The 27,513-nt window shown below is 52.8% G+C and overlaps 2 protein-coding genes and 8 non-coding genes across 10 annotated transcripts in view; 6 read left to right on the forward strand and 4 right to left on the reverse strand.

The window, feature by feature from the left end:
• LOC142821521 (uncharacterized) overlaps positions 1 to 27,513 on the forward strand; it is a 414,847-nt gene that overhangs the window by 369,307 nt on the left and 18,027 nt on the right.
• Positions 127 to 199, reverse strand: TRNAK-CUU (transfer RNA lysine (anticodon CUU)). Its single transcript has one exon. It is a non-coding gene; the product is annotated as a tRNA-Lys (tRNA).
• TRNAM-CAU (transfer RNA methionine (anticodon CAU)) lies at positions 1,008 to 1,081 on the forward strand. The gene has a single exon. It is a non-coding gene; the product is annotated as a tRNA-Met (tRNA).
• Positions 2,125 to 2,196, forward strand: TRNAE-UUC (transfer RNA glutamic acid (anticodon UUC)). Its single transcript has one exon. It is a non-coding gene; the product is annotated as a tRNA-Glu (tRNA).
• Positions 2,786 to 2,858, forward strand: TRNAF-GAA (transfer RNA phenylalanine (anticodon GAA)). Its single transcript has one exon. It is a non-coding gene; the product is annotated as a tRNA-Phe (tRNA).
• TRNAS-AGA (transfer RNA serine (anticodon AGA)) lies at positions 3,888 to 3,969 on the reverse strand. The gene has a single exon. It is a non-coding gene; the product is annotated as a tRNA-Ser (tRNA).
• Positions 10,582 to 10,687, forward strand: TRNAR-UCU (transfer RNA arginine (anticodon UCU)). The gene is made up of 2 exons: positions 10,582 to 10,618; positions 10,652 to 10,687. It is a non-coding gene; the product is annotated as a tRNA-Arg (tRNA).
• Positions 13,060 to 13,131, reverse strand: TRNAE-CUC (transfer RNA glutamic acid (anticodon CUC)). The gene has a single exon. It is a non-coding gene; the product is annotated as a tRNA-Glu (tRNA).
• Positions 14,659 to 14,731, forward strand: TRNAK-UUU (transfer RNA lysine (anticodon UUU)). Its single transcript has one exon. It is a non-coding gene; the product is annotated as a tRNA-Lys (tRNA).
• LOC142821464 (uncharacterized) lies at positions 18,586 to 25,074 on the reverse strand. The gene is given in 4 exon segments (XM_075912461.1): positions 18,586 to 19,947; positions 19,949 to 21,341; positions 21,648 to 21,792; positions 25,063 to 25,074. Coding segments are annotated over 4 exon segments (1,635 nt in total). The 3' UTR covers positions 18,586 to 19,862.

The raw sequence follows: 27,513 nt of genomic DNA on the forward strand, positions 1-27,513 counted from the left end.
GCAGTTGGTTCTCTCTTTAGTTCTACTAAAGCTGGACCCCAGGACTAGACTTTTTCTTTCTAAAACCCTGGTGAAAACTGAGAGCCAATTGCTCACAGGCTGAGAATGTAAGTTAAGGAAGAGCACCGCCCAGCATGGGGCTTGAACCCATGACACTGAGATTAAGAGTCTCATGCTTTACCAACTGAGCTAGCCAGGCTGTGTGGGAAAAGTTTCCTAATATCCCATCTCAGGGTAACAGGAGCCAAGTGTTCTCCACTGCCTGACTCGAGGATCTTACTTGCCCCTAATGTGGGGTTCTGGTCTGTGGAGAGGTTTGAACTCGAACCCCACTCCCGACACACCCACTTCTTTCCCCACAAGGAATGGCCCCATTTCCATCTCTCCAGGGACTGGTCCGTTCTCTGCAAAATGCTCAACCTGTTTCATTTTCTGCAGGAACAAGTGGGATCCATGCGCCCTTTTCCCCAGTGAGAGGTACGTGTCCTGTTCCCCCCTTTCCACAGACACAGCAGGCCAGGGGGCTATGAGCCTCCAGAGGCCCCTTCCTACTTGGCCTCCCACAAAGCTGGGGTGAAAAGCTGCTAGACCCCAGCCATCCTGGCCCAAGCCATGGCAGAGGTAGCATGATTCACTCCCATCTTCTCCTGCCTGTGTCCTGGTATCCCCCAGGTGTCTATGTTGTTCACTTACCTCTGGGCTTTGGGCACCTGCCCCCATCAAACCTAGTTTAAAGCCTCCTCACTAGGTTAGCCAGTCTGCACCCAAATACTCTTCCCTTCCTCGACAGGTGAATCCCAGCGCTGCTGAGCAGCCCTTCCTGCAACAGCATCCAATGGGCAAGGAAGCCAAAGCCCCGTGCCCACTGAGCTGTAGCTTTCTGTGCCCAGGGGGCCAGACACCACCTGGGCTCGATGGCTGGAGGGAAGTGGGGAACGGCTGCACTTTGGGAGTCAAAAGTGTTGTCTGGAAACATAAAGAGCCATTTTAAAGATACTTTGAAGGAGGGCACCATGGCTTAGCTGGCTAAAGCACCTGCCTCATAAACAGGAGATCCTGGGTTCAAGTCCCAGTGGTGCCTTGTGGTAACCTTTGATCACATTTACTTAGGCCCTTCTGGGACACAGAAGAGGCCTCCCCTGGCCACCTGGCCACCCATGGAACTGCTGGTTCAGAAAAAGGCTGATTGGGGAGGGGTATTGGGAAGAAGGAAACCACAAGCCTGGAGCCCCTGCAGAAGCTACTGGCAAGGCAGGGCTCTGACTGCAATTGCTGGGACAGGAGAGCCAGGAGAGCCAGCACCACAGGCCCTTGTGATTCCCTCAGGGGGTCAGGTCAGGGCCTAGAGAGCCTGAGGGAGCAACCATTGCAGCTCCTGCAGCCATAGAGAGTCAGGGAATGTGGGCATCAGGTGCTTCTCAACTGTTTCCTTCTTCCCAACACTCCTCCCCAATCAGCCTTTTTCTGAACCAGCAGTTCCATGGGTGGCCAGGGGAGGCCTCTTCTGTGTCCCAGAAGGGCCTAAGTAAATGTGAGCAAAGGTTACCACAAGGCACCACTGGGACTTGAACCCAAGATCCACTGTTTATAAGACAGGTGCTTTAGCCAGCTAACCTATGGTGCCCTCCATGAGAAGGGCTTTGAAACTGTTCTACTTTATGGTGCCAGACACCCCCTTCCCATTCCAGACTGCACCCGTTCCCCATTCCCCTCCAGCTCTTGCCATGACTCAAGGCCTGCGCAGCCCAAGACATTTGATCCAAAACAGAACTGGATAATTTAATGCAGGGAAGGTCAATCAATGGCATTTAACCAGGATGGACAGGGCAGGTGTCCTGAGCTGGTGTATTCTAGAAGCTGGGAATGTCTAGAAGTGACAGGAGGGGTCACTTAACAATTGTCTGTCCTGAGGATTCCCACTGGGCAATGGAATTGGCTGCTGTCATGAGACAGGATCCTGGGCTAGTTGGGCAACTGGCATGGCCCCGTCTGGCTGTTCTGATGTTCTGTTTGGTTTCTGTTCTTGTCCCCTCTGGCCAATGGAAAATGGACCCATGTCCTGAAGGGGACAGAACGTGGCCTGTGAAAGGCAAGGGTGGTTAAGGAGAGACCTATGTTCATGTGTCCCTTATGGTCTAGTGGTTAGGATTCAGCACTTTCACTGCTGAGGCCTGGATTCAATTCCCAGTCAGGGAAACCAGCCTCATCTGTATTAATGAAACCTGCCAAGTCTTTCCTGTTTTCCATCACAGGGAGGGCTGTTGGGTTGGGTTGAGGGGAGGGAGGGGCTGGGGTGCCAGAGGCAGGCTCTGACTGGGAGACACTCCCAGCTGCCAAGCACATTTCTCAGGCAGCCCCTTCCCTGCGCAGGGGGTACAGGTCATACCCCTGGGTGAATAAGAGCTTGTGGGGACTGGCCAGGGCTTCAAGCAGGCAGCTCCCATTGGCCACAAACAAGCCTGGAGCAGGGACCAGGCATGAAGCCTTTTCCTCTCCAGCTGAGAGACACAAAGGGCCCAGCAGCCCCTTCTCTCAGCTGTGCGTGGGGGCAGGGCGAGCAGGGAATCTGCCTGAGGCTTCTTGCTGCCATGTTGGGTGGCTTCATGGGCTGGATCCAGCCCGCTGGCCTGTATTGCCCAGGCCTGGCTTAGAGGGAACCTTGGCTCTGGGCTGTGGGGGAGGGGCACTGTGGAAAGACCAGTCTCGCCTTCTTGGGCAGGGCATGACGACATGCGGCAAAACATCCTGGACAGAGAATTACAGGCCACACAGGCCTCTTATCACAGCCAAAGTAGCTCAGTGGGGAGAGCGTTAGACTGAAGATCTGAAGGTCCCTGGTTCAATCCCAGGCTTTGGTATGCTCCAATAGGGGCTAATTACTTCAAGTTGATGGTTTTGCTTAGAGCTGTTATCACAACCTGCGCTGCAGGAGAAAAGGGGAGATGAGCTGCATCCTGGGGCTCTTTCTGCTTTCTCTTGGCCCTGGGTCTCTATCTTGCCACAGGGCAGGTACAAGGGCTACAGTTGGGGGGAATCAGGTGACACCACAAAAAACACTCCCTGTTGGCAGTGCTGGAACATGGCACCACATGAGCATGTTACTAGCACCCATGTCTCCCCCGCTCAGGGCCACTAGAGATGTCCAGCAGTTCTGTCCTTGCACCCTGGGGCTGTCTGTCTGGGCCATGCACTCACACACACTGGCCCCTTCCTTTCTAGGACATGGCTCCTGTTGTTCCTTCCTTTACACAGCCTGGGAGTTGGGCTTATCCCCAAGCAGCAGGGGCTGTGTTTTCCTGGGGAGCCACAAATAGGAGCAGAACCCCCTGTTCCCACTTTCTGCTTGGCTTTGAACCAGGAGCCTTTTCCACATTAAGCAAACACGATAACCACCACCCCACAGAAACATGCTTGCCAGCTTTTTTCTGTACATAAACTTGGACAAATATTCTGTTACTAATTCTTTGCCCAAGGCAGAGCAAGAGCAGGGAACAAGACCCCCCCCCCCCAATACTTCTCTAGACCCTTTGCTCCCAACACGGGGGAGTGGGGGGGGGGGGCTGTGTGCCTCGGAAGGAGTGACCCACATCATATCCCCAACATTTCTGCCCTTCATGGATGGACCTTTGGGGGAGGCCCAGACGCTCCATTCTCTCACTCAACTCCTATGACACACTGGAGCAGAGCAGCGCCATGGGGTAGGGCTGAGCAAGGTGCAGAGGCTGCAGGAGCTGAGCGTTTCCCTAGAGTCCAGGGACCCATAATGAGGCACCATGCTCTGTGTCTCTCTCGGAAGGCGCAGAAAGGGATTGACTGGGGACAGGGAGAGTGGCTCAGGGATTGTGCAGCTTGTTGCCCTGGTTAGGGCATGGCCAAAACACAGGCCTCGCTGTGAGCAGGATTTGAACCTGCGCAGGGAAACCCTATTGGATTTCTAGTCCAACCCCTTAACCACTCGGCCACCACAGCTATGAAGTCAGCAGTGTCCCAGGATCAGGGAAAGTGGTAAATAATCCCAGTGCCCAGGCCTGACCTCACCCGCCCCACAGAATTCACACAGCAAACCTGGCTCCAGAACAGGGCAAGCTTGAGGGCTCATTGCTGGGCCCTGGGGTGAAGCATTAAACCAGCCCCCTCCTGCGGGGCCTGTGAGTGTTGCTGTCCCTGCTGTACAGACAGGGCTATGGGGGCAGGGAGAGGTTCACTGAATGGACCAAGGTCACCCAGCGAGTTAGAGCCCAGCTCTGCCCCCAGCGCTCTGCCCCACCCACCGACGTGCTGACTCCCTCGCTGCCAGGGGCTGTTTGCATTGGCCTCTTTTGTTTTCTTTTCTGCTGGGAGACATTGGGACAGTTGGCCAGGGCGTCCCACAGTTGCCATCTCCCTCTGTGCAGGTGCTGTCCAGAGCCCCGACTAGCAAACGCTGACACTGCTGTTAGGTCCAGACCAGAGGGGAGTGCTTAAGGGTTATTTCGGAAGAAGGGTTTTCTCCCCAAATAACTGCATCTAAATGGTGTTTTTTATTTCATAATAAAGTATTTTGAAACAGCACCCGGACACGATTATGCAAATAGAGCGCAGGATATTTAAATCCCGGTTTCATTTACAATTTTGAATGTTTCCATTTGCATCCCTCTCCTGAAGGAGACTGCGAGTGTAGACATGTCCTGTGTGTTGCAACCTCCCAGTACTCACCTGATGTTCCCTCCCCGCTGCCTGAAGACGTTTGGGAGTCCTCCTGCATCCCCTGGAGCTGCAGGTCATCAGCGTTGTCATCCTGAAGCTGCAGCCGCTGCTTCCCAGGTGTCTCCATCCCAGACTCCTCAACTATCCCTGGAGACAGGGGCTCCCCACACCCCGGGATTCGGTCCAGTTCCTCACAGTATGCACAGTGCTGTGGTGCTTCCCCAGAGCGGAACCTGCCCTCACAGGCCCTCACATACCCCTCCCGCAATTCATTGACCTTGGGTCTGACTTGGTCTAGGATGCAGGAGTGGGGAGGTGGCCTTTCTCTGCAAGGCCATCAGCCATTGGACCATATGTTAGATAATTTCATGGAGGTTAGGTCCATAAAAGCTATTAGCCAGGGGATAAAATGGTGTCCCTGGCCTCTGTTTGTCAGAGGCTGGAGACGGATGGCAGGAGACAAATCGCTTGATCATTGTCTTCAGTCCACCCCCTCCGGGGCACCTGGTGCTGGCCACTGTCGGCAGACAGGACACTGGGCTAGACGGACATTTGATCTGACCCAGTACGGCCGTTCTGATGTTTTTATGTTTATAAATGTTGCATTCGTCCACCTGGACTGCTGGGCCTGCAGAGACTCCCCCTCGGATCACAGCTCCAAGAGGGTCTTTATCTCTGGCCCAGACACTGACAGTGCCCAGTGTTTCTGCCCCTTGCTTGGTCCTGTGATGTGTCCCTGAAGGGGTCTCTGGGGGCTTGTGCCTGTGACATGGCTCTCCGAAAGGCAGACGTGCTCGATCTTAGGCAAAGGACCCAGAAACAACACTATACGGCAAAGAACACAAGGACGGCTCTTGGTCCGCATCCCTGGGCCACACAGAGTATCCAGAAGTCACTTCCCCCTTGGCTGCTCTAGAGCTTAGCCCAAAGTCTGATAAACTCTACTCTCCCACCCAACAACCTCTGGGACTCCTCTCCCGCCCGGCTCCTCACACCACGGAGAGTGCAGGGCAGCCACTAGCCCAGCATCACCACTTCTGGTCTCTGCCTAATTGCCAAGAAGTTCTGCTTTACCCAAACCACACAGGCACCCTCTCGCCTCTGGCCAGCCTCATGGCAGATGTAGGATTTCCTCACTAATTTTCCCTGAAGCTTTGCAGGCAGGCATTGGTGGTATAGTGGTGAGCATAGCTGCCTTCCAAGCAGTTGACCGGGGTTTGATTTCCAGCCAATGCAATGTAAACAGGGAGCATCAAAGCTCCTTGCTGAGCTTTTATTTGAACCCTGAAAAAACAGGCACAAATGGGTCCTGCAGCTGGGGGCTGCCTCTCACCACTCTTCATCCTCTCCGAGAGCATGCACAGTAATGCAGTTCCTCCCTCACATACCCCTGCCACAATTCCTTGACCTTGGCTCTGACTTGGTAGGATGCGGCAGTAGGAGGGAGGTGACCTTTCTTTGCAAGACCATTGGCCATTTGGCCAAAAATGTCGGCATTCCTCCGCATGGACTGCAGGAACTCCTCCTAGGACCACAGCTCCAAGAGGGTCGTTATCTGTGGCCCAGACCATGACAGTGCCTGGTGTTTGCTGCCCCTTGCTTGATTTGATTCCCAGCCAATGCAAGGTGGGAAGAGAACAGGCAACCTCCTGGGGGAGATCTTATTTAACCCTGAACCACAGGCACAAGTGGCTCCCACAGCCAAGGGCTCCCTCTCACCGCTTTTTGGGGGTTGCAGCCCAAAAAAAACTAATTTGGCTGTTGTGGGGTCTGCATGGGGCTTGTACCCGTGACCTGGGCATTATTAGCATCAAGCTCTAAACAGCTGAGCCAGCAGGCCCATGAGTAGACTCACAATAGAGGGAAAAGAAGAGTTTTCCCTGTTATTGGAGAAAGCAGGCCAGGCCAAGGGCCTTTTAGCCACTGGGTCTGTGCAGATTGCAGCCTCCTCCTACCAACACTCTGGCCTGTTTCCTGAAAATCCTCAGCCTTTTGCCTGTTTCTGCTTCCCTGTCCATAGCAGGCAGCTAAAGGGAGGTAGAACAGTCAGCACAGCAAACAACTCTGTGGCCAGCATGGGGCTTGAACGCATGACTTTGGCATTATCAGCACCAGGCTCTAACCAACTCAGCTAGCCAGCCAACCAGAACACAGCTCACAAATGGCCCTTTCAGAAAGGCGCCTCCAGCAGCTGAAACCTGTCTCTGCAGGTGCCAATGGCTCTTCTGTGATAGGGCCACTAGCGACTCACTGTGATGTGGGCTGGCTCGTCCAGCTGGTTTGAGGTTTGGTCAAGGTGGCTGGCGGCTGGCATGGCGCACTGAGACCCAGGGCAAAGAGGCAGCTGGAATCTCTTGCTGTCAGCATCTTGCCTCCCAGGTCCTTCCCTGTCAGCAGCAGCCCCAGCCCCAGACAAACCTGGGTTCAACTCCCAGTGGTGCCTTATTACAGCCTTTGCTCACATTTTCCTATGTGTTTCTGGGACACAGAAGAGGCCTCCCCTGGCCACCCATGGAACTGCTGGTTCAGGAAAAGGCTGATTGAGGAGGAGCATTGGGAAGAAGGAAACCACAAGCCTGGAGCAGGTGCAGAGGCTGCCATGACTGGCACTGGCAAGGCAGGGCTCTGACTGCAATTGCTGGGACAGGAGAGCCAGCACCACATGCCCTTGTGATTCCCTGGGGGTGTCCGTGTTCAGAGAGCCTGAGGGTGCAACCTCTACAGCTCCTGCAGCCATGGAGAGTGAGGGTACGTGGCCAACAGGTGCTTCTCATCCATGGTTTCCTTCTTCCCAACACTCCTCCCCAATCAGCCTTTTCCTGAACCAGGAGTTCCATGGGTGGCCAGGGGAGGCCTCTCCTGTGTCCCAGAAACACATAGGAAAATGTGAGCAAAGGCTGTAATAAGGCACCACTGGGAGTTGAACGCTGGTTTGTCTGTTTACAAGGCAGGTGCTTTAGGCACCTAAGCCATGCTGTCTTCCCTGGCCAGATAGGTGTAATTGCTCTACTCTATGGTTCCAGACAACACCTTTGACTCCCAAAGTGCAGCAATTTCCTTCCAGCCCTGGCAGTGTCTGCGGCTGAGATGCACAAAGGAAGATACAAGATCCTTGGTGGGGTCTTTGCCGGATGAACGTGCCTGAGGAAAGACACTGGAACTGCAACAGACACACAAAAGGGAACGAGGGACAGTTTGAGTCACACACATGGCAGGTGGCGCAGCACAGCCAGGGACCTTATCCACTCCCAGAGCACCCCAGCTTCTCCACCCCACTAGGCAAACTGCCCCATGGGCCTCACCCACACCATGCTCGGGGCCTGGGGATTTTCTGTCACTTTGCCAGACCAAATATCTAGCCCCCCCCCTCCCCACTGCTCTGAAGTCTCTGCCTCTCATGGGCCTTCTCATACTCCTGCTCCGCTTTGTCTCCCGACAGACCCTGCTCTGCTACAGCCACCTCCCTCTGGCTGTCACTTCTGGACCTTCTAGAGCAAAATGTGTCCCTTTGTTCTGACTTTGAATACCTGGGCTTTCAGCACTCAGATTTGCACCTAACACCAGCATTGGCTAGTGAGGGGTCTGAACAACTTCTGCTGGGAAGGAGACAACTGTGGAGCGTCCTTTCTGAGAGCAAAAGGATGTAAACTCCTTGTCAGTGAAAGGAAACCTGTCACCCCAGGTGGGACTTGAACTCATAATCCCTGGCTTAGGAGGCCAGTGCCTTGTCCATTAGACCACTGGGGCAAAGAGAAAATGTTGTCAGGGAAAGAAATTCACCCTTCTAAATGTTCCTTCTTTAACTTTTAGCTCCTGATTAATCCCCTTTGAAGAAGCCAGATACACAGGAAGGGCTGATCACACCCCTCTGAAAATCAGCTTTCCATGGGTATCTGTAGCTGGCTCTGAGTCATGGGCCTTGACATCTCGTCTCCCTCCCGAAACCAGGGAAGTGTCTCCCACCGCTGCAGCCTCCTGAGGCTCTATGGCTGTGTCCGTTCAGCAGGGACAGCAACACTCACAGCCCCACAGGAGGGCCCCTGGCCTAGCAATGTGGCCCCCTGAGCAGCCTCTGATGTTCCCTGCTTGAGCCCCAGAACCAGCCCTGAGTGAGGGGGGCAGGGAGAGCAGCTCACACATGCCAAGGGGCTGGCCAGGGGCAGGAGTGACATCACAAGGGCCTTGTGCAGCACCTCAGCTCATTGGCTGGGAGGCAGTGACCTCACAGAGGATCCATGGCAACAGCCAGGTGGGACAGGCTGCAGCATTTCAGAGACCCCCATGGCCTGGCTGCCTTTGTGAGGTTTCCCCTTGAGGGCAGAAGGGATTGAGGGTCCCAGCTGGGAGTGTCTCTGTGGAGATTTCCCCTTTCCCCAGGCTGCAGTGGGAGGGGCTGGGGCAGGCAGGGGTACAGGAGGGGCTGGCACTGAACAAACCCAAACACCCCCTGGCTACATCTGCCCTGCAGGCTTCTTGCTCAAGAACTGTTTTGTGCAAGAATTCTTGTGCAAAGGTCTTGTGTAACAGTGCGTCCACACTGCCATGTGCTTTTGCACAAGAAAGGTACTTTTATGCAAGAGAGCCCATGGCAGTGTGGACACTCTCCTTCCAAGAAAGCTCTGATGGGCATTTTAGCCACAGGGCTTTCTTGAGCGAGAGACCCCTGTTGCCTGTTCACACTGCCTCCTTGTGGATGAGTGATTGCGCAAGAGGGCTTGTTTCTCTTGGGGAGAGGAATAATTCTTGCACAAGAAGCCCTGTTGTCTGATGCTGAACTATAAATTTACTTGAGCAAAAACATGCCTGTAGTGTAGACACTCTGCAAGATTTTGGGCAAGAACAGCTGCAGTGAACAGCTCAAAAAACCTGCAGTGTAGACGTAGCCCTGCAGTGTAGATGCAGTCTGAGAGAGACAAGGAAAGAGAGTAACCAGAGCCTCCCCCCAGCAGGCTGGCCCTCAACAGGCTGGGTGTGTCTACACAGCACCTCACCTTGAAATGAGCTGTGCAATGTGAGCGGCTGCCTGGGCCCTCAGGGGAAGTCTGTGGGGAGTTTCCAAGGCAACAACAACAACAACAACAACATTTCATAATGTACAGTCATCTGTCTCTGAAGGGATGAGAAATGCAGGGCCCAGGTGCAGGGAGCCGGGTCACATTCTCCTGCCTGAGTCTCAGTCCTGGCTGAAGCCTGGCTACAGAGAGAAGAGGCCAATGCAAACAGCCCCATAGCAGCGAGGGAGTCAGTACGTGGGTGGGTGGGCAAGGAGCTGGGGGCAGAGCTGGGCTCTAACTCACTAGGGGTGCGTCCCATAGCTCAGAATAAGCAATGCAATTGGGTAGCTTATTTCAAGTCAATTTTGAAATAGTTTATTTTGTAATTTGCCGCTGGCTGCACAGCACTTAGTTCCAAATAAATCGCTGTTCTGAAACGCCCCTCACTCCTCGCACCATGAGGTTTGCAGGGACGTCAGAATAGCGAGCCCGTTATGGTTTGAAATAAAGGGCTTGCTCTTAAGATGCGTCAGTGTGATATGAGCACCACGTCCTAAACCTCCGAACTAGCCGGCCCATGGGTGTCAGTCCCACAAGTGGCCCTTTCAGAAAGGAGCCTCGGGCAGCTCTGGAACAGGGGAGGTGAGGCAGATGCATCTTTCACAGGTAGGAGAGCTAGCTCAGCTCAGCTGATAGAGCACTTGCTTAGCATGCAAAATGCAGTGGGGTCAATGCCCATGTTCTTCAGGTGCAGCTCAGTTCTTATCTCTTATTTTCCCTGGCGGGGGCTCATTGGCCCTCTCCCTCTTTCTACCTGCTCTCCCAAAAGAGACAGACCTGGCTCCCCTTTCTTTTCCCCCAGCAATGTACATGCTACAAAGCAGAGTGGAGGTATCAATCAGGCTCTGTGGTGCAATGGAAAGCACGTTGGACTTCTAAGCTGCAGGGAGCTGGCGTAAGCATACCTAGATATTCAAAGGTTGTGGGTTCAAGTCCCATCAGAGTCACTTTAGCTGCTTCCTCATTTCCAAGGCGCCTTTTATAGACCAGCAATCCTTAGGCTGACACTGGGGTGGGCTTGAATCCAGACAGTTTCCAGCAGCAGGCCTGGCCCGTGTGGGGCCTGCGTCTGTGGGGGAGAGCATTGCTGGCCTGCACCACAGGGATGCGGGTGAGAAGGTGCTGCGGGAGCTGGGCACGTGACGCCTGATGGCAGCTGTAAGGGATGCATCTGCCATCAGGCACCCCACATCGGTTGACATCCTGGGCAGCTACCGGGCTCGCCCATGCCTGCGTCTGGACCTGTCCAGCAGATCCCAGGGAGGGTGGAGGGAAGGGCTGGTCCTTGGGGTTGGGGCTGGGGGTTGTTCTGAAAGGCTGCAGGTGCCATTAGACCGTTTTGTCCTTCCCTGTCTCCTGCTAGTGCTGAGCAACACTCAGGCTGTGTCTACAATGCACTGCTCTTCTGGAAAAAGCCCTTCCATGAGCATTTTCTCCTCCCACTGGGGAAGGCAGCTGGGCAGGACCCAGAATGTGGCACAAATGGAAATGCAAAGGCTTCAATGCAGTGCTGGTGGGAGTGGCCTCTGGGTTTGATTTAGTGGGTCTCAGTTGGACTTGGTGTTTGAAATTATGCAAATGAAGCTCAGGAAGTTCAAATCCATGTTTCATTTGAAATTTCACTCATCTGGATTCGCATTCCTCCCTGGAAGGAGGACAGACCCTGTGTGAAACCAAGGGAGGAAGACACTCCTGTCAGTGAGGAACAGGGCGCAGGGAGGTGTCGGTGGAGCAGGTCACCAGCCCGGCCCCGTCTCCTGTCACCGGAGAGATGGCCCTGTGCTGGGATATGAGAAAGGATCCCAGCGATGCTCCTCGCAGCCCAGGAGAAGAAGGGGGCTCTGGATGGAAGGAAACCGAGTAAAGAAGGTCCCAGTGGGCATGAACTGGGGCACCAGTTTGGCCCAGTTGAGGGAGGGGTGGTTGGTGTTAAGAGCAGCGCTCAGCACTCAGAACCCTGCAATCTGAGGTCCCATTCCTGCCTCCTTTCCCAGGCTGAGCCAGTGGCCGAAAGGGGCTGCAGCTGCTGCTGGCAGGGAAGAGGCTGGGAGGCAAGGTGCTGGCAGCAAGAGATTCCGGCTGCCTCTTTGCCCTGGGTCTGCCGGCCGCCAGCCACCTTGACCAACCCTCAAACCAGCTGGACTAGCCAGCCCATGTCACAGTGAGTCGCTAGTGGCCCTGTCAGAGAAGAGTCATTGGCACCTGCAGAGAACGCCCAGCAGCGGTCCGAGGCACCTTTCTTGAAAGGGCCACTGGTGAGCTGTATTCCCCTAGGCTGGCTATCTCAATTAGTTAGTGCGTGGTGCTAATAATGCTAAGGTCAGGGGATCAAACCCCATGCTGCCCACAGTGGCGTTTGGTTTGGTGACTTCCCTTCCTTAAGCTTCCTGCTATGGACAGGGAAGCAGAAACAAGCAAAAATGTGAGCTTTGCAGGAAGCAGGGCAGAGATCTGGTAGGGGGAGGCTCCAGCCTGCACAGCCCCAGTGGCTAAAAGGGCCTTGGCCTGGCTTCCTGTCCCCAAAAGCAGGGGACCTGATGCCCAAATTCCTGCTGCTGCAGTGGCTACCTCAAGGCACCAGCTGGGGGGCAGGCTCTGGAGCCCAAGCCACACGGGGAGACTCAATATGACTGGGAGGCCTGGAGCGTGTGAGCCCTGCACAGAGGCTGCTGCTGGGGGCCTGCTTCAGTGGCCCAGCAGCTCAAGTTCCCCTGAACCAGCTTCTCCCCCTGGAGCCACCCTCCAGTGCTGCTGAGGCCCCTGACATGAGGCAGTGGGATCACCAGAGGAAGGTGCCAGCCTTAGCCCTTCCTCCCAGCCTCCTCCCCCTCCCATCCCAGGTCCTTTCCCCAACCCCTCCCCAGTTCTACATTCCCCAACCAGAGAGTTTGTTCTTTCAACAGGGAAAAGTCCTGATTGTATTACCGGGGGGGAAGGGGAGTGGGAAAGGGGGTGTGTTGGGGGGGAGGCACAGAGGGCAAAAAATGAGGAGTAATGTTAGTTTGAACCAAGGGGCTGGGTTTGAACTACTGCAGAAAAAAGGACTCTGCCCCTGGAGCTGCCCTGTCCTCTCCAGAGCCCTTACGCTGGCACCGGGGAGACCTAAGTCCAGACAGTGCACAGCCAAGGGGGAGGGAAGGGCTGGTACTTGGTGGTGGGGGTGGGGGTTGTTCTGTAAGGCTGCTGGCCCCATTAGACCCCTTTTTTAGCAGTGAGGGAGAGGTGGGAAAGGGGCCCTGAGTTAACCTCTTGGGTCTCAGCTGCTGTAACGTGGCAAGAAAATTGACTAGGGACGTGTTTTGCAAAAGTTGCAGCTGTTTTCCCTGACTGGGAATCAAACCCAGGCCACAGCAGTGAGAGTGCTGGATCCTAGCCACTAAATCATCAGGGACAAATAAAAGAAAGCTCTTTGCTCACCTACTCTAGCCTTTCACAGGCCATTTTCTGTCCACTTCAGGATGGCGGGGTGGGTCCATTCTCCCTTGCCCAGAGGGGACACGAACAGCCAAACAGAACATCAAAGCAGCCAGACTGGGCCATGCCAGTTGTCCAACTAGCCCAGGATCCTGTCTCACAACAGCAGCCAATTTCATTGTCCCGAGGGAATCCTCAGGACAGACACTTGTTAAGTGATCCCTCCATTCCCAGATTCTGCACCCCTGTCATCATCACATAAACCCCTGTCCCGTCGTCCCTTGCTTGTCCCTTTCCCAAGCTGAGAAGAAGAAGTTCCATGAGCTCCTGGGAGCTGCTTTCCAAAGAAGAGGCATTTCCAGCAGAGAAGATGCCAAGCCCAATCCTCCTACACAAAGGCCCAGGAAATACCAGTGGAGATTGGGAAAGCTCCCTCTCGGGCAGCGCTACGGAATGGACCCGGCTGGCCATCGGGCTGACTAACGCCATCAGCAGACGAATCTCCGTGAGACTTCTCAGCCCAAGTGCAGAGACTGTGGGGTCTCCCACTCCCAGCCCAGTGGCAGAGGGGCAGCGCCCTGAGGAGGCAGGTCCTGAGGCGGAGGAAACCTTGGAAGGGAACAGAGACAAGGGAGACGTGAGGTGAGAAGAAGGGGAACAAGTTGCCTCTCCTCAAGCGAGACATGGTGGGAAACTGCCGGTTCCGGTGCAAGCCGAGCTCCAAGGGCTGGTTCCTGCCCCGGTGGCTCCTTGCAGGGCCTGGCTTGAGAAGCACCAAAAAGTGCCGTGTGTGGCCAGGAGAGAGGGTGGGGAGAACAGAAGGTGTTGGAGCAAGCTGGGGCTGCCGGGTCTTGGGGGATCTGGGCATCAGGGGGGAACCTTACTTGGTTTTGGGTCCCCTTGCAGCAAAGGCTACGGACGTCCCAGAGGCTGGAGGTGCTGCCATTGGCCTTGGCCTATGTGGCTGCAATGCCCTGGTCCCTGCCAAGGCACCGCTGAGGAGCGTCAACCCCAGCGCTGCCTCCTCCCACCTCAGCCCAACCTGCCTAGGTCTATGTCTACTCTCGCGGCTTTTTGCGCAAGAACATCTTGCGCAAGGGTGCTTCTGCAACAAGTCGTGCACAAGAAAACGTCCACACTTCCACGTGCACGCTGTGCTTTCGCGCAAGAGCTCTCACGGCAGTGTGGACGCTCTCTTGTGCAAGACAGGGGTGAGGATGTGGAAGGTAGAGAAGTCAGGGCACAGGATTCGGGATGGGGGGAGTCTTGGGGCTGGGACTGTGTGTGTGTGTTGAGGGGATCCCTCTGCTCTGGGCTCTCCGACGCCCTTTAACACTCAAGGGCTTTCTCTGCAGCGCACTTGGTGCCGTGAGAACAAAGCTTGGAAAGGGGGTTGATTTTCCTCCATCTCCCCTTGCTGCTGCGCTAAAAGAAATCCTGAAACGGGCCTCTTTACCTGTCACTGGAGAGATGGTCCTGTGATGGGGGAAGACTGCAGTATAGAGCCTGGCTAGCTCAGTTGGCAGAGCATGAGACTTTTAATCTCAGGGTCATGGGTTCAAGCCCCATGCTAGGTGATGCCCTTCTTTAACTCACATTCTAAGTCTACAAGCAATTCACTTTCAGCTTTCACCAGGGTTCTAGAAAGAAAAAGTCTAGTCCTGGGGTCCAGCTTTATTTTTGTTCCCATAATAGAAGAACTAAGGGTGCGCCATGATATTAGCAGGTTGAAAACAAACAAAAGGAAGAATTTCTTCACACAAGCGCAGTCAACCTGTGGAACTCCTTGCCAGCGGATGTTGTGAAGACCGGGACTATAAGGGCATGTCTATACTTGGAAACTATTTTGAAATTGCTTAAATCAACTTAATAACTTACAGTCTAAGAAAACAGAAATAGTGTGTCCTCCGTATGGGGAAGCCTCAGAATTAGTCCTAGGCAGGCTCTGTTACTGTTCCTTTCTGGGGGCATGGGGATCACCCCACAGAATTCACACAGCAAACGGGGCTCTCAGAGCACAGGGGAAGTTAGGGGGCTTCTTGCCAGGCCATGGGGTGAAGCATCAAACCAGACCCCCTCCTCTGGGGCCTGTGAGTGTTGCAGAATCTGGGCCTCCTGCACCTGGACAAGAGCAAACAAAATGTCTCAGGGCCCCACAGAGACCCACCTGGACTGCCTGGGTCATGAAACAGGAAGTGGCTGAGGCTGCGGCCAGCCAGGGAGCTCCCTGGCCCCTGCGATTGCAGGCATTAGGGTTGCCAGATGATTCAACAGAAATACTGGACTCACTTGACACTACCTCACAATCGACATTACAGCTTATTTAGAAAATACCCGACATTTCTATTTCCTCATTTACACTTTCTCAGTTTGTTTCCCGAACAGAAAGCTCAAATACTGGACAGCTCGGTTCAGAACTGGACACCTGGCAACCCTAGCCGGCATGGAAGCAAAGTGTAAGGCTGTGAGAGGAGGCCTCCTGTTGCCTCCCCCGGCCTGAGGCAACAGGGCTTCTTCCTCCTGTCTGAGGAGGGAGCAACAGAGACCGGGCTGAAGGTTTTGTGCTGGGGCTGGAGGCTTAAGCCCCAGCCCTTGGCCTCAGTGGGACTTGCTGCTTCTCCCTACTCCTGCCTTGCTGCCTCCTTTGGCCAGCAGCGCTCAGGGGGCAGCCGGGAGAGCCGGCTGCCATGGGCCGAGGAGGCCAAGGCACAAGCCCCTAAGAGGCAACAGGCCTGGGGTCTCTAGCTTTCCCAGGCTCACGCCAAGGGGTTTTCTGTGGTGCTGGGAGGAGAGGGATGCCAGGCCCAGGCCAGTGGGAGAAGGGGCAGTGCCTGCCAGGGCAGAAAGGCTTGCTGCAGAACGTGAGACATGGCGTTTCTGCCTGGTTTCACTCAGGGGACCTTCCCTTGCTGCTACGGACTCTTCTCCTGTTACCTGAGAGACTGAAATGGGGCCATTCTTGTGGTAAAAGAGGCCAGTGTGCTTAGGCCTTCCCACACAGACCAGAGCACCCCATTGGGGACAGGACAGAGCCTTGAATCAAGCATTTGAGAACACGCTGATCCTCTATCCTGTGAGAGGGTAGTGCGGGAGGGACACTGCACACAGAGTGGCTAGCTCAGTCGGTAGAGTATGTGACTCAATTTCAGAATCATAGGTTCAAGCCCATGCTAGACAATGCCCTCCCTTCAGTTACATTCTCTGCATACAAGGCAATTCAGTCTTAGCTTTCTCCAGCTCTCAGATAGGAAAAATCTCTGGGGTTCTAACTGACACTTCCAGCCTCAGAGGAGAGCAGAAGCAAATTCTCCCAACCAAGAAAGAAGGGAGAAAAACCCATCAGTATCTGATTGCTCCCCTTCAGCACTCTGTAGCTTCCTGTCCTTCAGCATCAGCTCTGTGATGGGACAATAAGAACATGTCTACACTGTAGTGTTATTTGGAAATAAAGTGCCTGTCTACACAGCAAGCTGTTATTTCCAATTAAGTACAAGTTGGCAGACTTCCTACTCTGACTCCAGTAACCTCCATTTCATGAAGAGTAAGGGAAGTCAAAGGGAGTGTTCTCTTCCTTCCACTACCTGCTGTCCATAGCACCAAAAGCCAAGTTAAGCTATTTTGACTTCAGCTACACAAACAAGTAGTTGAAGTTGTGTATCTTAGTTTGACTTTTGCCCTGCTGTGTAAACATGTCCTAAATGAGCTACTAGTTAAGAAGCTGGCAAAGGATCCCTTCCCATGGTATTACAGTGCCAGGGAAGGGTACACACCAGGGCAGAAGGCAAAGCAGCTGGGGCTGAGAGAGACCGGAGCAGGCAGAGAAGGAATTGAATGGAGAAAGAGGGGGGCTCTTTCCGCCTGGGTTTGACACAGACCTTTTGCATGCCAGACAAATGGGATAACACCACAGAGCAGAAACAACAGGACAGAGGAAATTTTTAAACGAAAGCTTCAACCCCCCCACTTGCAGGAACAGTTTACATCCATCGACATTTACAAAATGCTTCCCCACAAACCTCTCTCCAGACTGTGTGTCTCTGGGAAAGATTTCTGCCAAGCCCGGTCCCAGCCCACTGGTCAGAGCCCCCTCAGAAACAGGACACCCTCACTCCCAGCCGTGTCCCCGCCCAGATGAGGAAGGGGAAATGAGCCAGAGGCCGCTGCCCCCTGGGTCAACAGACAAGTGGGTTGACTGTTCTCAGGGACACCACAGCAGCATCCCTGCTTCCCCTTGGAGGGGGTTTCCTCAGGCCAGACCGAGCCATTCCGGCGCCCTGGGCTGGGGAAGGGCACATGCGTGGCCCAGCCCCTGCCCAGAATGTGGGGGAGGGCGCAAGGAGCTGGCAGAGGCAGGAGGCATGTGCCTTGCCTGGCCACCGCCGCTGGTGCTCAGCCTGGTGCCGCTGGGAGCAGGCTGAGGCTGGCCATGCAGGGCCCCGCAGCCGCGGGGGGAAGGTGCTGCTGGCCAGCGCTGCAGGGGTTAACACAGCCCCTGCCTCGGGCAACCGCTGCAGGGTGGCTGGTGGGAGCTGCTGCAGCTCGCGATACGGGCACGTGGTGCCTGATGGCAGTTATCAGCTGTAAGGGGGCACAGCACCCCTTATATCAGGCGCCCCAGGCAGCTGCCCGGCTAGCCCATGCCTGATTGAAGTGCTCCAACCATTCGGGATGCCGCATCAGGTACCCCCATAGGTTGCCACCCTGGGGCAGAGATGTGCATGCAGCACGCGCCTGCTGCCCAGGGTGCAAGAATGGCTTGGGCTGGCCCTGCAACCAGCCCAACTCTCCCAGGCACCCCCAGAGAGCAGCACTCACACATGGGGGGCTGGAAAGTGGAGAGACTCCCTGAGACACCAACTCAAAAGGAATCGCTCTGGGTATGTCTGCACTGAGATAGCAGCCCGGTGGCCAGGCTGTAGCTGGCCCAGCTCAGCTGTACCTGGCCTGGAGGGCTTTGGTTGGGAGATTAGAAACCTACAGACAGGGGAATCTGTGGGAGGTGGGGGGGATGGCACCATGTCAGGGCAACTGTCATGCCCCCCATCTTCCTTTGCTCCAGCCCCACCGCTGAGAGATACTGACCATTGTCATTGCTTAAACTGGTAAGTTATCAGAGGGGTAGCCCTGTTAGTCTGAATCTGCAAAAGCAGTGAGGAGTCCTGTGGCACCTTATAGACTAACTGAATGGTTGGAGCATAAGCTTTCGTGGGCAAAGACCCACTTGGTCAGATGCATCTGACCAAGTGGGTCTTTGCCCACGAAAGCTTATGCTCCAACACTTCAGTTAGTCTATAAGGTGCCACAGGACTCCTCGCCACTTTTATTCTGGTAAGTTCTCACTTGTGTTGTGTCGTCTGCACATCTAACTAACCAGAGATCAAAGTGCATGACCCAATGGCCTTCACAGAGAGAGAAAACCCACAACACAGGGTAGGTTATTCAACACGTTCACATTTATAAGAGTGAAACATAAGGAAATCTTTTAAGCCTCAGAATCTAGGAAATAAATAAACTTACTCATTTTCTTCTGCAGTGGCTAAACCTGCTTTATTTCTTGCCTCATTACATGTCTGTGTTAGTTTAAAAGTTCTATATGTCATTGTATTAAAACAAAAACACAAGTTCACCTGAACAAATGATCTGGAGTAGTACAGAAAAGCCCAGCAGGAACTATACCCAGAGACGGAACCAGGGCTCTGAGATGGGACCAGTCACGCTCTGCTGGGAGGTTCATTGGGATTTCCCTGTCCACACCAGGTCTTTCTCCTGCAGCCCTCAGAAGCCGGACTTAGGACCACAGAAACCACACTGGGATTCCTGAGTATGGGGAGCCCAGGCCACTGGTCAGTGACCCTTGGGGTGCATCTACACAGCAGCCTTATTTCGGAATTACAGTGCATGTCTACACCGCAAGCCGTTATTTGGAAATAACATCCACCTGGAGAACTTGGTCTTTTGGCTGGGCTGCATCTGAAGGAAGAAGCCAAAGACCCCAGGGTCGGGGAGAGCCCTGGTTTGGAGGGGCAGCTGGGAAAGAGGTTTTAGGGGGAGTTTGTAAAAGTTTGTACTGAAGTTTCAGTGGAGCACTAACAAAACATTTTTTGTTACCTTTGAGTTTGTAATCTGCTTTGCTCTGCCTGTTCTCACTTATTACCACTTAAATCCTACAGCTTGTACTTAATAAAACCACTTTTACTTACTATCAAGCCCAGTGTAAACAATTACTACCTATGGGAGCAGTGTGCACATTCCGCTTTCATTGCTAAATGGGGCTTACCCCATTCTTTGGGGTTTGATCCCATTTGGGGAGTGCTATCCCAGGAAGCTGGGCCCTAAACTGCTCTCTCCTCAGACCTGAAGAGGTTCAGCATCTGTACCAATGCTCAGAGGCGGGGGTGGGGGTGGGGACAGGAATCTCAGCTCAGGGCCTTGGTCAGGGGAGACTAAGGAGCTGCCCCAGCAGGACCGGGTGGTGAGAAGCCCCAGAGAGTAGAAAGGTGAGTGGCAGTGTCCAGGTCAGTACCCCAGGAGGCCCTCCCCAAGAGGTCTTCTGGGACCACAGCCACTTGGCCAGGCAGCTTAAAGGGAACTCAGGGTATATATTTCTCCCCTCTGTGGCTCCTCCAAAGGCTAAGAAGATTTGAGCTCCGACTGAAGCTTTCCCCACAGTCAGAATAACTGAATAGTTTTCTCCCCTCTGTGGACTGTCTAATGTTTAACAAAGTCTGACCTGTGTTTGAAGCCTTTTCTGCGATCAGAGTTTTTATAAGGCAATTCTCTTATATGTATTCTGATGGCTAGTAACGCAGGAGCACTGACTGAAGCTTTTCCCGCAGTCAGAGCAATTGAAAAGTTTCTTTCCTGTGTGGGTTCTCTTATGGTATAAAAGGCTTGAGCTGTGACTGAAGCTTTTCCCGCAGTCAGAGCAATTGTAAGGTTTCTCTCCTGTGTGGATCCTGCTATGGATAACAAGGTCTGAGTTTCTTTTGAAGCTTTTCCCGCAGTCAGAGCAATTGAAAGGTTTCTCTCCTGTGTGGGTCCTCCTATGGTCAAAAAGGTGTGAGCTTCTACTGAAGCTTTTCCCACAGTCAGAGCAGTAGAAGGGTTTCTCTCCTGTGTGGGCTCTCTTATGTCTAACAAGGTGTGAGCTTCTACTGAAGCTTTTCCCACAGTCAGAGCAGTGGAAGGGTTTCTCTCCTGTGTGGGTCATCCTATGACTAACAAGGTTAGTGCTGATACTGAAGCTTTGTCCACAGTCAGAGCAATGGAAAGGTTTCTCTCCTGTGTGGCTCTTCCTATGAGTAACAAGGTTTGACTTCTGACTGAAGCTTTTCCCGCAGTCAGAGCAATTGAAAGGTTTCTCTCCTGTGTGGATCCTCCAATGGGCAATAAGTTCTCCGTTACTACCGAAGCTTTTTCCGCAGTCAGAGCAGTAGAAGGGTTTTTCCCCTGTGTGGGTCCTCCTATGTCTAACAAGGTGTGAAATCTGACTGAAGCTTTTCTCGCAGTCAGAGCAATTGAAAGGTTTCTCCCCTGTGTGGCTCCTCCTATGGGTAACAAGCTCTGAGCTACTACTGAAGTTTTTCCCACAGTCAGAGCAATTGAAAGGTTTCTCTCCTGTGTGTGTCCTCCGATGGACAACAAGGTTTGACTTCTGACTGAAGCTTTTCCCACACACAGAGCAATTGAAAGGCTTCTCTCCTGTGTGAGTCATCCTATGCATAATCAAGTGTGAGTTTTTACTGAAGTTTTTCCCACAGTCAGAGCAGTTATGGGGTGCGTCTCTTGTATGTATTTTCTGATGGTTTGTAAAGTGTGAGTGCTCACTGAAGCTTTTCACAGAGTCAGAGCACTTGAAGGGCTTCTCTCCCGTATGGACCCTTTGATGTTCAAGAAGAGTTTCACAGTCACTACACGTGTAGGGTGACTGTTGATGGGGGATTTCCTGTTGAACGGTTTCTCTGTTTTTCTCCCCTGTGCTTCTGCTACTGGAGTTACCCTGTCCCTCTCCTAGATGGTTTTCCTGTTGCTTTTTTGGGCTATACTGACTCTCACAGCTCTCTCCTTGCTCACATATCTGGAAAACATGTCCTTCAGATCGTCTCAGTAATAGTCCACATGGAGACACTTGCTCTAGTCCTTCCTGCTGAAGACTCTTCTCATGGTTCTCGGTCAGTGTCCTGTCACCTGTTGGAACAGAGGAATTATCCAGACAGGAGTTATTCTCCACGATGAACTGCAAGGAAACTCTAAAGGAGGAATAGAAAAGGGGACACACGCTCAAATAATGGTCAAATTATCATGAGCTGAGTTCGTTGTCCTCCTTTACAACCCTTCCACAGAGAAGAGAACCCAGCCTTTCCTCGCCGACCACACTCTGACTGGAGTTGACGACAAGCTGAACAATCAGTCAGAGTTCATGAAAACACACAAGTTACATCAGTTAAACTGACTCAGAAACCAATTTCTGTCTCCTTATAATTGATTGCTCACCTGTCTGGGTATTGCTGATGATCTCCCCTTCCTCACAGCTCAGAGGATCTGGGACCTGCAGCTCCTCCTCTCGCTCCACCCAGGAGAGCAGCTCAGTTTCGGAGACTGGAAATCCTGTTTGGAGAGCAATGAACCAAGTGCTGATCTTGTTTATTCAGGTCTTTGCCATTACTGCTTCCAGAGCCAGGATCCGAGTCCCCCACCCAGAGAGGCTCCTTTCCCCACCTTGCAGAGACTGGGCTCTGGCTGGTACAAGATCCCAGGACACACTCACCTGCAGTAAAGATGCATCGCTCCCCCACCTTGGGAATGGCTCAGCTCATTCCCCAGGGCAGCTAAGTGCGCTGCTGCACTCTCTAGGGTACAACTCAGCCCCCCTCACAGCCCGGTCCATCCGCCCGGAATCCCACAGCTGGACAGGAACACACTGCTCAGAAGGGGAGCTCTAGTGAGGCTATGAAGATGTGACACCAAGGTCCCCAGGCAGGGTTCAGACAGCAGCTGCCACATGGCAGGTCACTAGAACTTGGAGATGAAGGACCCAGCAGTTCTCTAGCTCGCCAAGTCTCTGTCCATAAAACCCCTGGCTGATGGGCTTGCCCTGCCCTGATCTTTGGCTCAGATGTTCTACTTGGGCCAGGAGGAGACAGAGGAAGTTGCCTGAGTATCTAAGTGAATCCTTGGCTGCTTGCTTCACGCCCTGCCTATGTGCCACACTCCTGATCCCAACTGCCTGTGTCTCATAGACTCATAGACTTTAAGATCAGAAGGGACCATTATGATCATCTGAGGCACAGTGCAGGCCTCAGAATCTCACCTACCCCTCTTAGAATAATCCTCTCACCTATATCTCAGATATTGAAGCCCTCAAATACTTTGAAGGCTCCAAGATGCAGAGAATCCTCCAGCTGTAATCTGCGCCCCATGCTACAGAGGAAGGCAAAAAACCTCCAGGGTCTCTGCCAATCTACCCTGGAGGAAAATTCCTTCCCGACCCCAAATATGGCGATCGGCTAAACCCTGAGCACATGGGCAAGACTCACCAGCCAGACACCCAGAAAGTTCTCTATAGTAACTCCTACCATCCCTCCACTGACTTATTTCCCACTGATAATGAATGGTCAATTAGTTACCAAGATCATGTTATCTCATCATAGAATCATAGAACTGGAAGAGATCCCAGAAGGCCATCAAGTCCAGCACCCTGCTCTAGGCAGGACCAATCCCAACTAAATCAACCCGGCCACAACAGCTGCCATTCCCATGGCTGCCCAGGATGGTGCTGGGCTTCTGTTGGGGCAAGCCAGGGCGGAGCTGGGCCGTGCTGCTTCTCTGGTGCTTGTGGCTGTTGCTCAGCTCCCCCTCTGCAGCCTTCATTCTACTCTGGCAACAGCAGCCTTTGTGTGGTTTCCCAGTCTGGCTCTTGTGGCCAGCCTGGCCTTTGATTTGGTGCCCCTCCAGGGCTGCACAGAATCTATCACCTTTACACCTTGTGAGTGTGTTTCCCTCAGCTTTGGCCCCACCCCTTCTTGGAACTTCATTTTCTGTTCATAAGATCCACCTGTGACATGACCATGGAGATCCCTGTGCTACTGCTGTTAAATAAAATAATCATAGTCATCACATCAGAACATTCCCATTGACATGGCACTCAGCACACTTGGCAAAAGGTTTATTGCAGCTGTGTATGTCCATTCTTTTTGAACTAGAACAGGCTGGAATTTGCCAGAATGGTGGAGCACTGGTACCAACTAATCAGGAAAGCACATCCAGAGCAGGAAGAGGCCAATCAACACACACATCTCCGCAGTAGCTGCAAACACAGTCCTAAGAGATGGCTCAGAAAGACACTGACCCTTGTGCACAAGAGCGGGATGAGGGGATAATGGATACGGATGTTTTGTTCAAAGTAACAGGCAGGAGGCTAAGGGGGTAGAACACATGGAATATGCATCTTGTTTGTGTCAATGTATGAGAAGTCTCAGGAGGGGCATGTTGATGCTGGCTGAGCGGCAGCGTTCTCACTGCTGACTGACTGGTACCGTTATTGGGTTGGGACAAGTCTCACTATACCTATGCCTGAGGAAGTAGGACACTAGCATTGTTCTCCTTTTCACAATAAACTTGGCAGAGTGACTTAGCCTCCAAACGGAGCCTGGATCTTTCTTAGCGGCAACCCTGAGCTGTGCTGCATGGATAAGCCGCAGGCTCTGCCAGTGCTGCTGGCATCAGAGATCCAGAAAGAGCCGCCCTGAACAGCCATAACAACGCTCTGTGGCGCTAGCAGCAATTCTAATGGCATTGCAGTCGCTGCGGAAAGCAAAATTATGAATCACAGCAGCACCTGGGAACTCTGGTGTAAATCAGGACCCCACTGTGCTATTGGGGTGTACATATGGAGCTAAGCATCACTGCTCTTTAATGTTGATATCCTTCCCAGCCCTGAGAAACAGGGACACTCCATAATAGCTATTAAAGAAAGAGGTGACTGCACACAGAGAGTCTAAGGGATTTGATTAAGGTCACACAGGAAGACTGTGACGGGCAGAGAACTGAACACAGGTCTCCTGAGCACGAAGCCAGACATTCACACAGGAAGAAAAAGTCCCTACTCGAAGATATTTCACTCTAAAAACACAACACAGATGACGTGATTTATCTCAACTGCACACAGAGGCAAGTGAGCCCCAGAGAGAATGAAGCTGAACTCTTGAAAGGAAACCCAACTTGTTCCTGAAATGCAAGGAGAGCTCTGCTCACGTTTCTCTACTACAGAGCTACCTCCGACAAAATACTCACAGAACGTGAACTGCCTCATCCACCCTCCCTCAGCCCCTCCTACTGACAAGAACAGCATGTCACAGAGATTAGCTACAGGCAGAACGGACTTTGGGAACTGCACCCACCTTCCAGTGCCTCAGCCCACTGCCACAAGGGGAACCTGCAGGCACAAAGATCAGCCAGACCCAGATCCAGAGCAAGACCTCTAGTACCTGCTGTTCCTGCCTGAGCCCTTCTACTCACACCTACAGTCAAGGCATAAGATGGGAAAGATAGGGAGGAAGTGCACTCAGACCTTAGCTGTGAGAAGAGCAGCTCCACTGTTAAGTCCCTCAACCTGCTTTCCCTGGGAGGCGGTATGGAGGGGACAGTCTTTCACAGAAGAGCCACGATTATTGGGGCAGATACTCATCACATTGTGGGCAAAGACAATGAATGACCCTGAACCAAACCCAACCCAGATGCTCCAGATCCCACCCAGCTTCTGATACCCAAGGGGACAGGAATCCTTACTCAGCCAGTTCACAGCCTCATAATTCTCCTGCATCACATCCCTGTAGAGGGCTCTCTGGCCTGGGTCCAGCAAATCCCATTCCTCCTCAGAGAAATACACAGCCACCTCCTGGACCCTAACCGGCTCCGCCATGGCCATCTCCTGTGCCTGGCTCTGGTGGCTGGGGGTTGAGCTAGACACAGACTTGGGTGTTCTGCAACCTGGCAGGGGGAGAAGGCAAATTAGAGACATTTCAGAAGGGGCTTTAATCCTTTCCACATCCCCATTCTCCCCAGACTCTGTCCCTAGTGACATGACACACGTGTTAGACTCTGCCACTATGGACAAAAGTTTTAGTCTAGATATTCCATTAACAGCGTACGGGACTTAGATCCCAAATGCATATTCATTTCTCTCCGTACCTGGCTTGAGATACAAGATTACTGTGTCTGTAACAATGGGATCTAGTTCTCAGCACCCAGCGTTTCTGATAAGCCACATATTCATCTGCCTGAACATGGACATAGGTTAAATGCAGGCTGTTGTATTTAAAACCCTTAGTCTTCATTCACAGATTTGCAGCACAAACTTTACTCTCATCTCACAGAGACATTATAAACCCTTTCCACAACAGAGAATCAGTGAAGTTAAGCATCTGAATGGTGGTGGTATTATTAAATACGTGTGCTTATTATTAAACACTTGTGCTGAGTGTTAGTAGGATGAGATCTTAAGATTCATGGGATCAGAAGATATCATCCGTCATGCAGTCTGACCCCTTCAGTGGCACAAGCCATTACACTTAGTCCGGTTACCCAGGCACAAAGCTGTTTCCCCACAGTGTATTTTCTAGAAAGTCCCCCAGGGTATGTCTACACTACCCTCCTAGTTCGAACTAGGAGGGTAATGTAGGCATACCGCACTTGCAAATGAAGCCCGGGATTTGAATTTCCCGGGCTTCATTTGCATAAGCGGGAAGCCGCCATTTTTAAAACCCCGCTGGTTCGAACCCCGTGCAGCGCGGCTACACGGGGCTCGAACTAGGTAGTTCGTACTAGGATTCCTATTCCGAACTACCGGTACACCTCGAACTTTGGTTCTCTCATCTGACACAGACTTTATAAACTCTCTCCACAACAGAGAGGAAGTGAAGTTAATATGAGTATTCATATACATATTATTAAACACGTGTGCTGAATGTTTACAGGATAAGACCTTAAAATTCATGGATTAATGGCATCAGAAGATATCCTTAGCCACGCAGTCTGTCCACTCTGCGGCACATGCCATTACACCTAGCCCAGCTACCCATGCACAAAGCTCTGTTTCCCCACAGCATATTTTGTAGAAAGTCGCCCAGTGTTGATATGAAGACATCAAGAGATGGAGAACCCATCAGTTCTTTGCTCATTTCTTTCAGCAGCTAATCCTCTTACCCATCAAATATGTGTGCCTCTTCTCTAGCCTGAAATTCTCTGACTGCAGCTTTCAATTATTGACTCTCACTGAACTGTATCCACTAGACCAGGGGTGGGCAATTCATTTTGTTTGGGGAGAGGGGGAGAGACTCCAAGATTTTGGAAAGTGGTTGAGAGCTGCACTCTTCCAAGACATTAAGTAGGAAATACAGTGTATGGGATGAACATTGGGAGAAAAAGGGAGCTTTGGGTAAGGGGTTGGGATGCAGGAGTGAAAGAGGGTTCCGGGAAGGAGTTTGAGTGAAGGAGGCAGGTGTGATCTGGGGCGCTGGATTAGCCAACTACTCATGAGATATTTAAAATAAAGTTAATTTAGAGAAGCAGCTAAGTGGACAAATAAGGGGATGAGGGTTACTTGGATGCAGGAAAAGAACAGAGTTTGGGTATGTGAAGTAGGAGGCAGGAGTGGGGGGGCAGAGAACTAGATGGGGAAGGGAGAGGTTGGGGTGCCAGAGGCAAGCTTTGGCCAGGAGACTTACCTGAGTGACTCCCGACCAGCAGCCAAGCACCTCTCTGAGGCAGGCAGGGAGCCTGCTCAACCCTCACACCAGCTACGGAGCCATGTGGGTGTGTGAATAACTATGAGCCGGAGAGGAGGGGGCACAGTGCTTCCTTTCTGGCCAGAAACCAGCCAATGAGATTGTCCTGGGGGTGGAAGCAGTGCCTGTAGCCTTCCCTCTTCACCTCTGGGCTCACCTTCGCTTTGAGTGGCTTGCAGGTGGGAAGTGGCAAGCATGGAACTAGCCCATAGCTCGCTAAGCATCAGTGGGCCGCATCTGATGGCCTGGCGAGCTAGATAGGCTGTATTTTGCCCAGGCCTGCACTAGACCGAAGAGCCCTTGTGTATCCAGAAGTTTCTCGCCATAAACAATCTGATACCGTGGAAGCCAGTCAGCTCTCAGCCTATTTATTGTTTGAAACCAACCCCATATTGAAACTGACTGAGCAGTGAAATCTGAGCCTGAAGGTGCCGTCCGTTGTGTGCTTTAACTCCACCCCTTTAGCATCACACCTTGTAGATCAGTGTTTCTCAAAGTGTCTGCAGGTCCCCATGCAGTGACCCTAGGGCTCCTCACTGATCACTGGGGGTACATCTACACTACAGCGCTAATTC

Source organism: Pelodiscus sinensis, chromosome 31, assembly GCF_049634645.1.
Source record: "Pelodiscus sinensis isolate JC-2024 chromosome 31, ASM4963464v1, whole genome shotgun sequence".
NCBI lineage: Eukaryota > Metazoa > Chordata > Testudines > Trionychidae > Pelodiscus > Pelodiscus sinensis.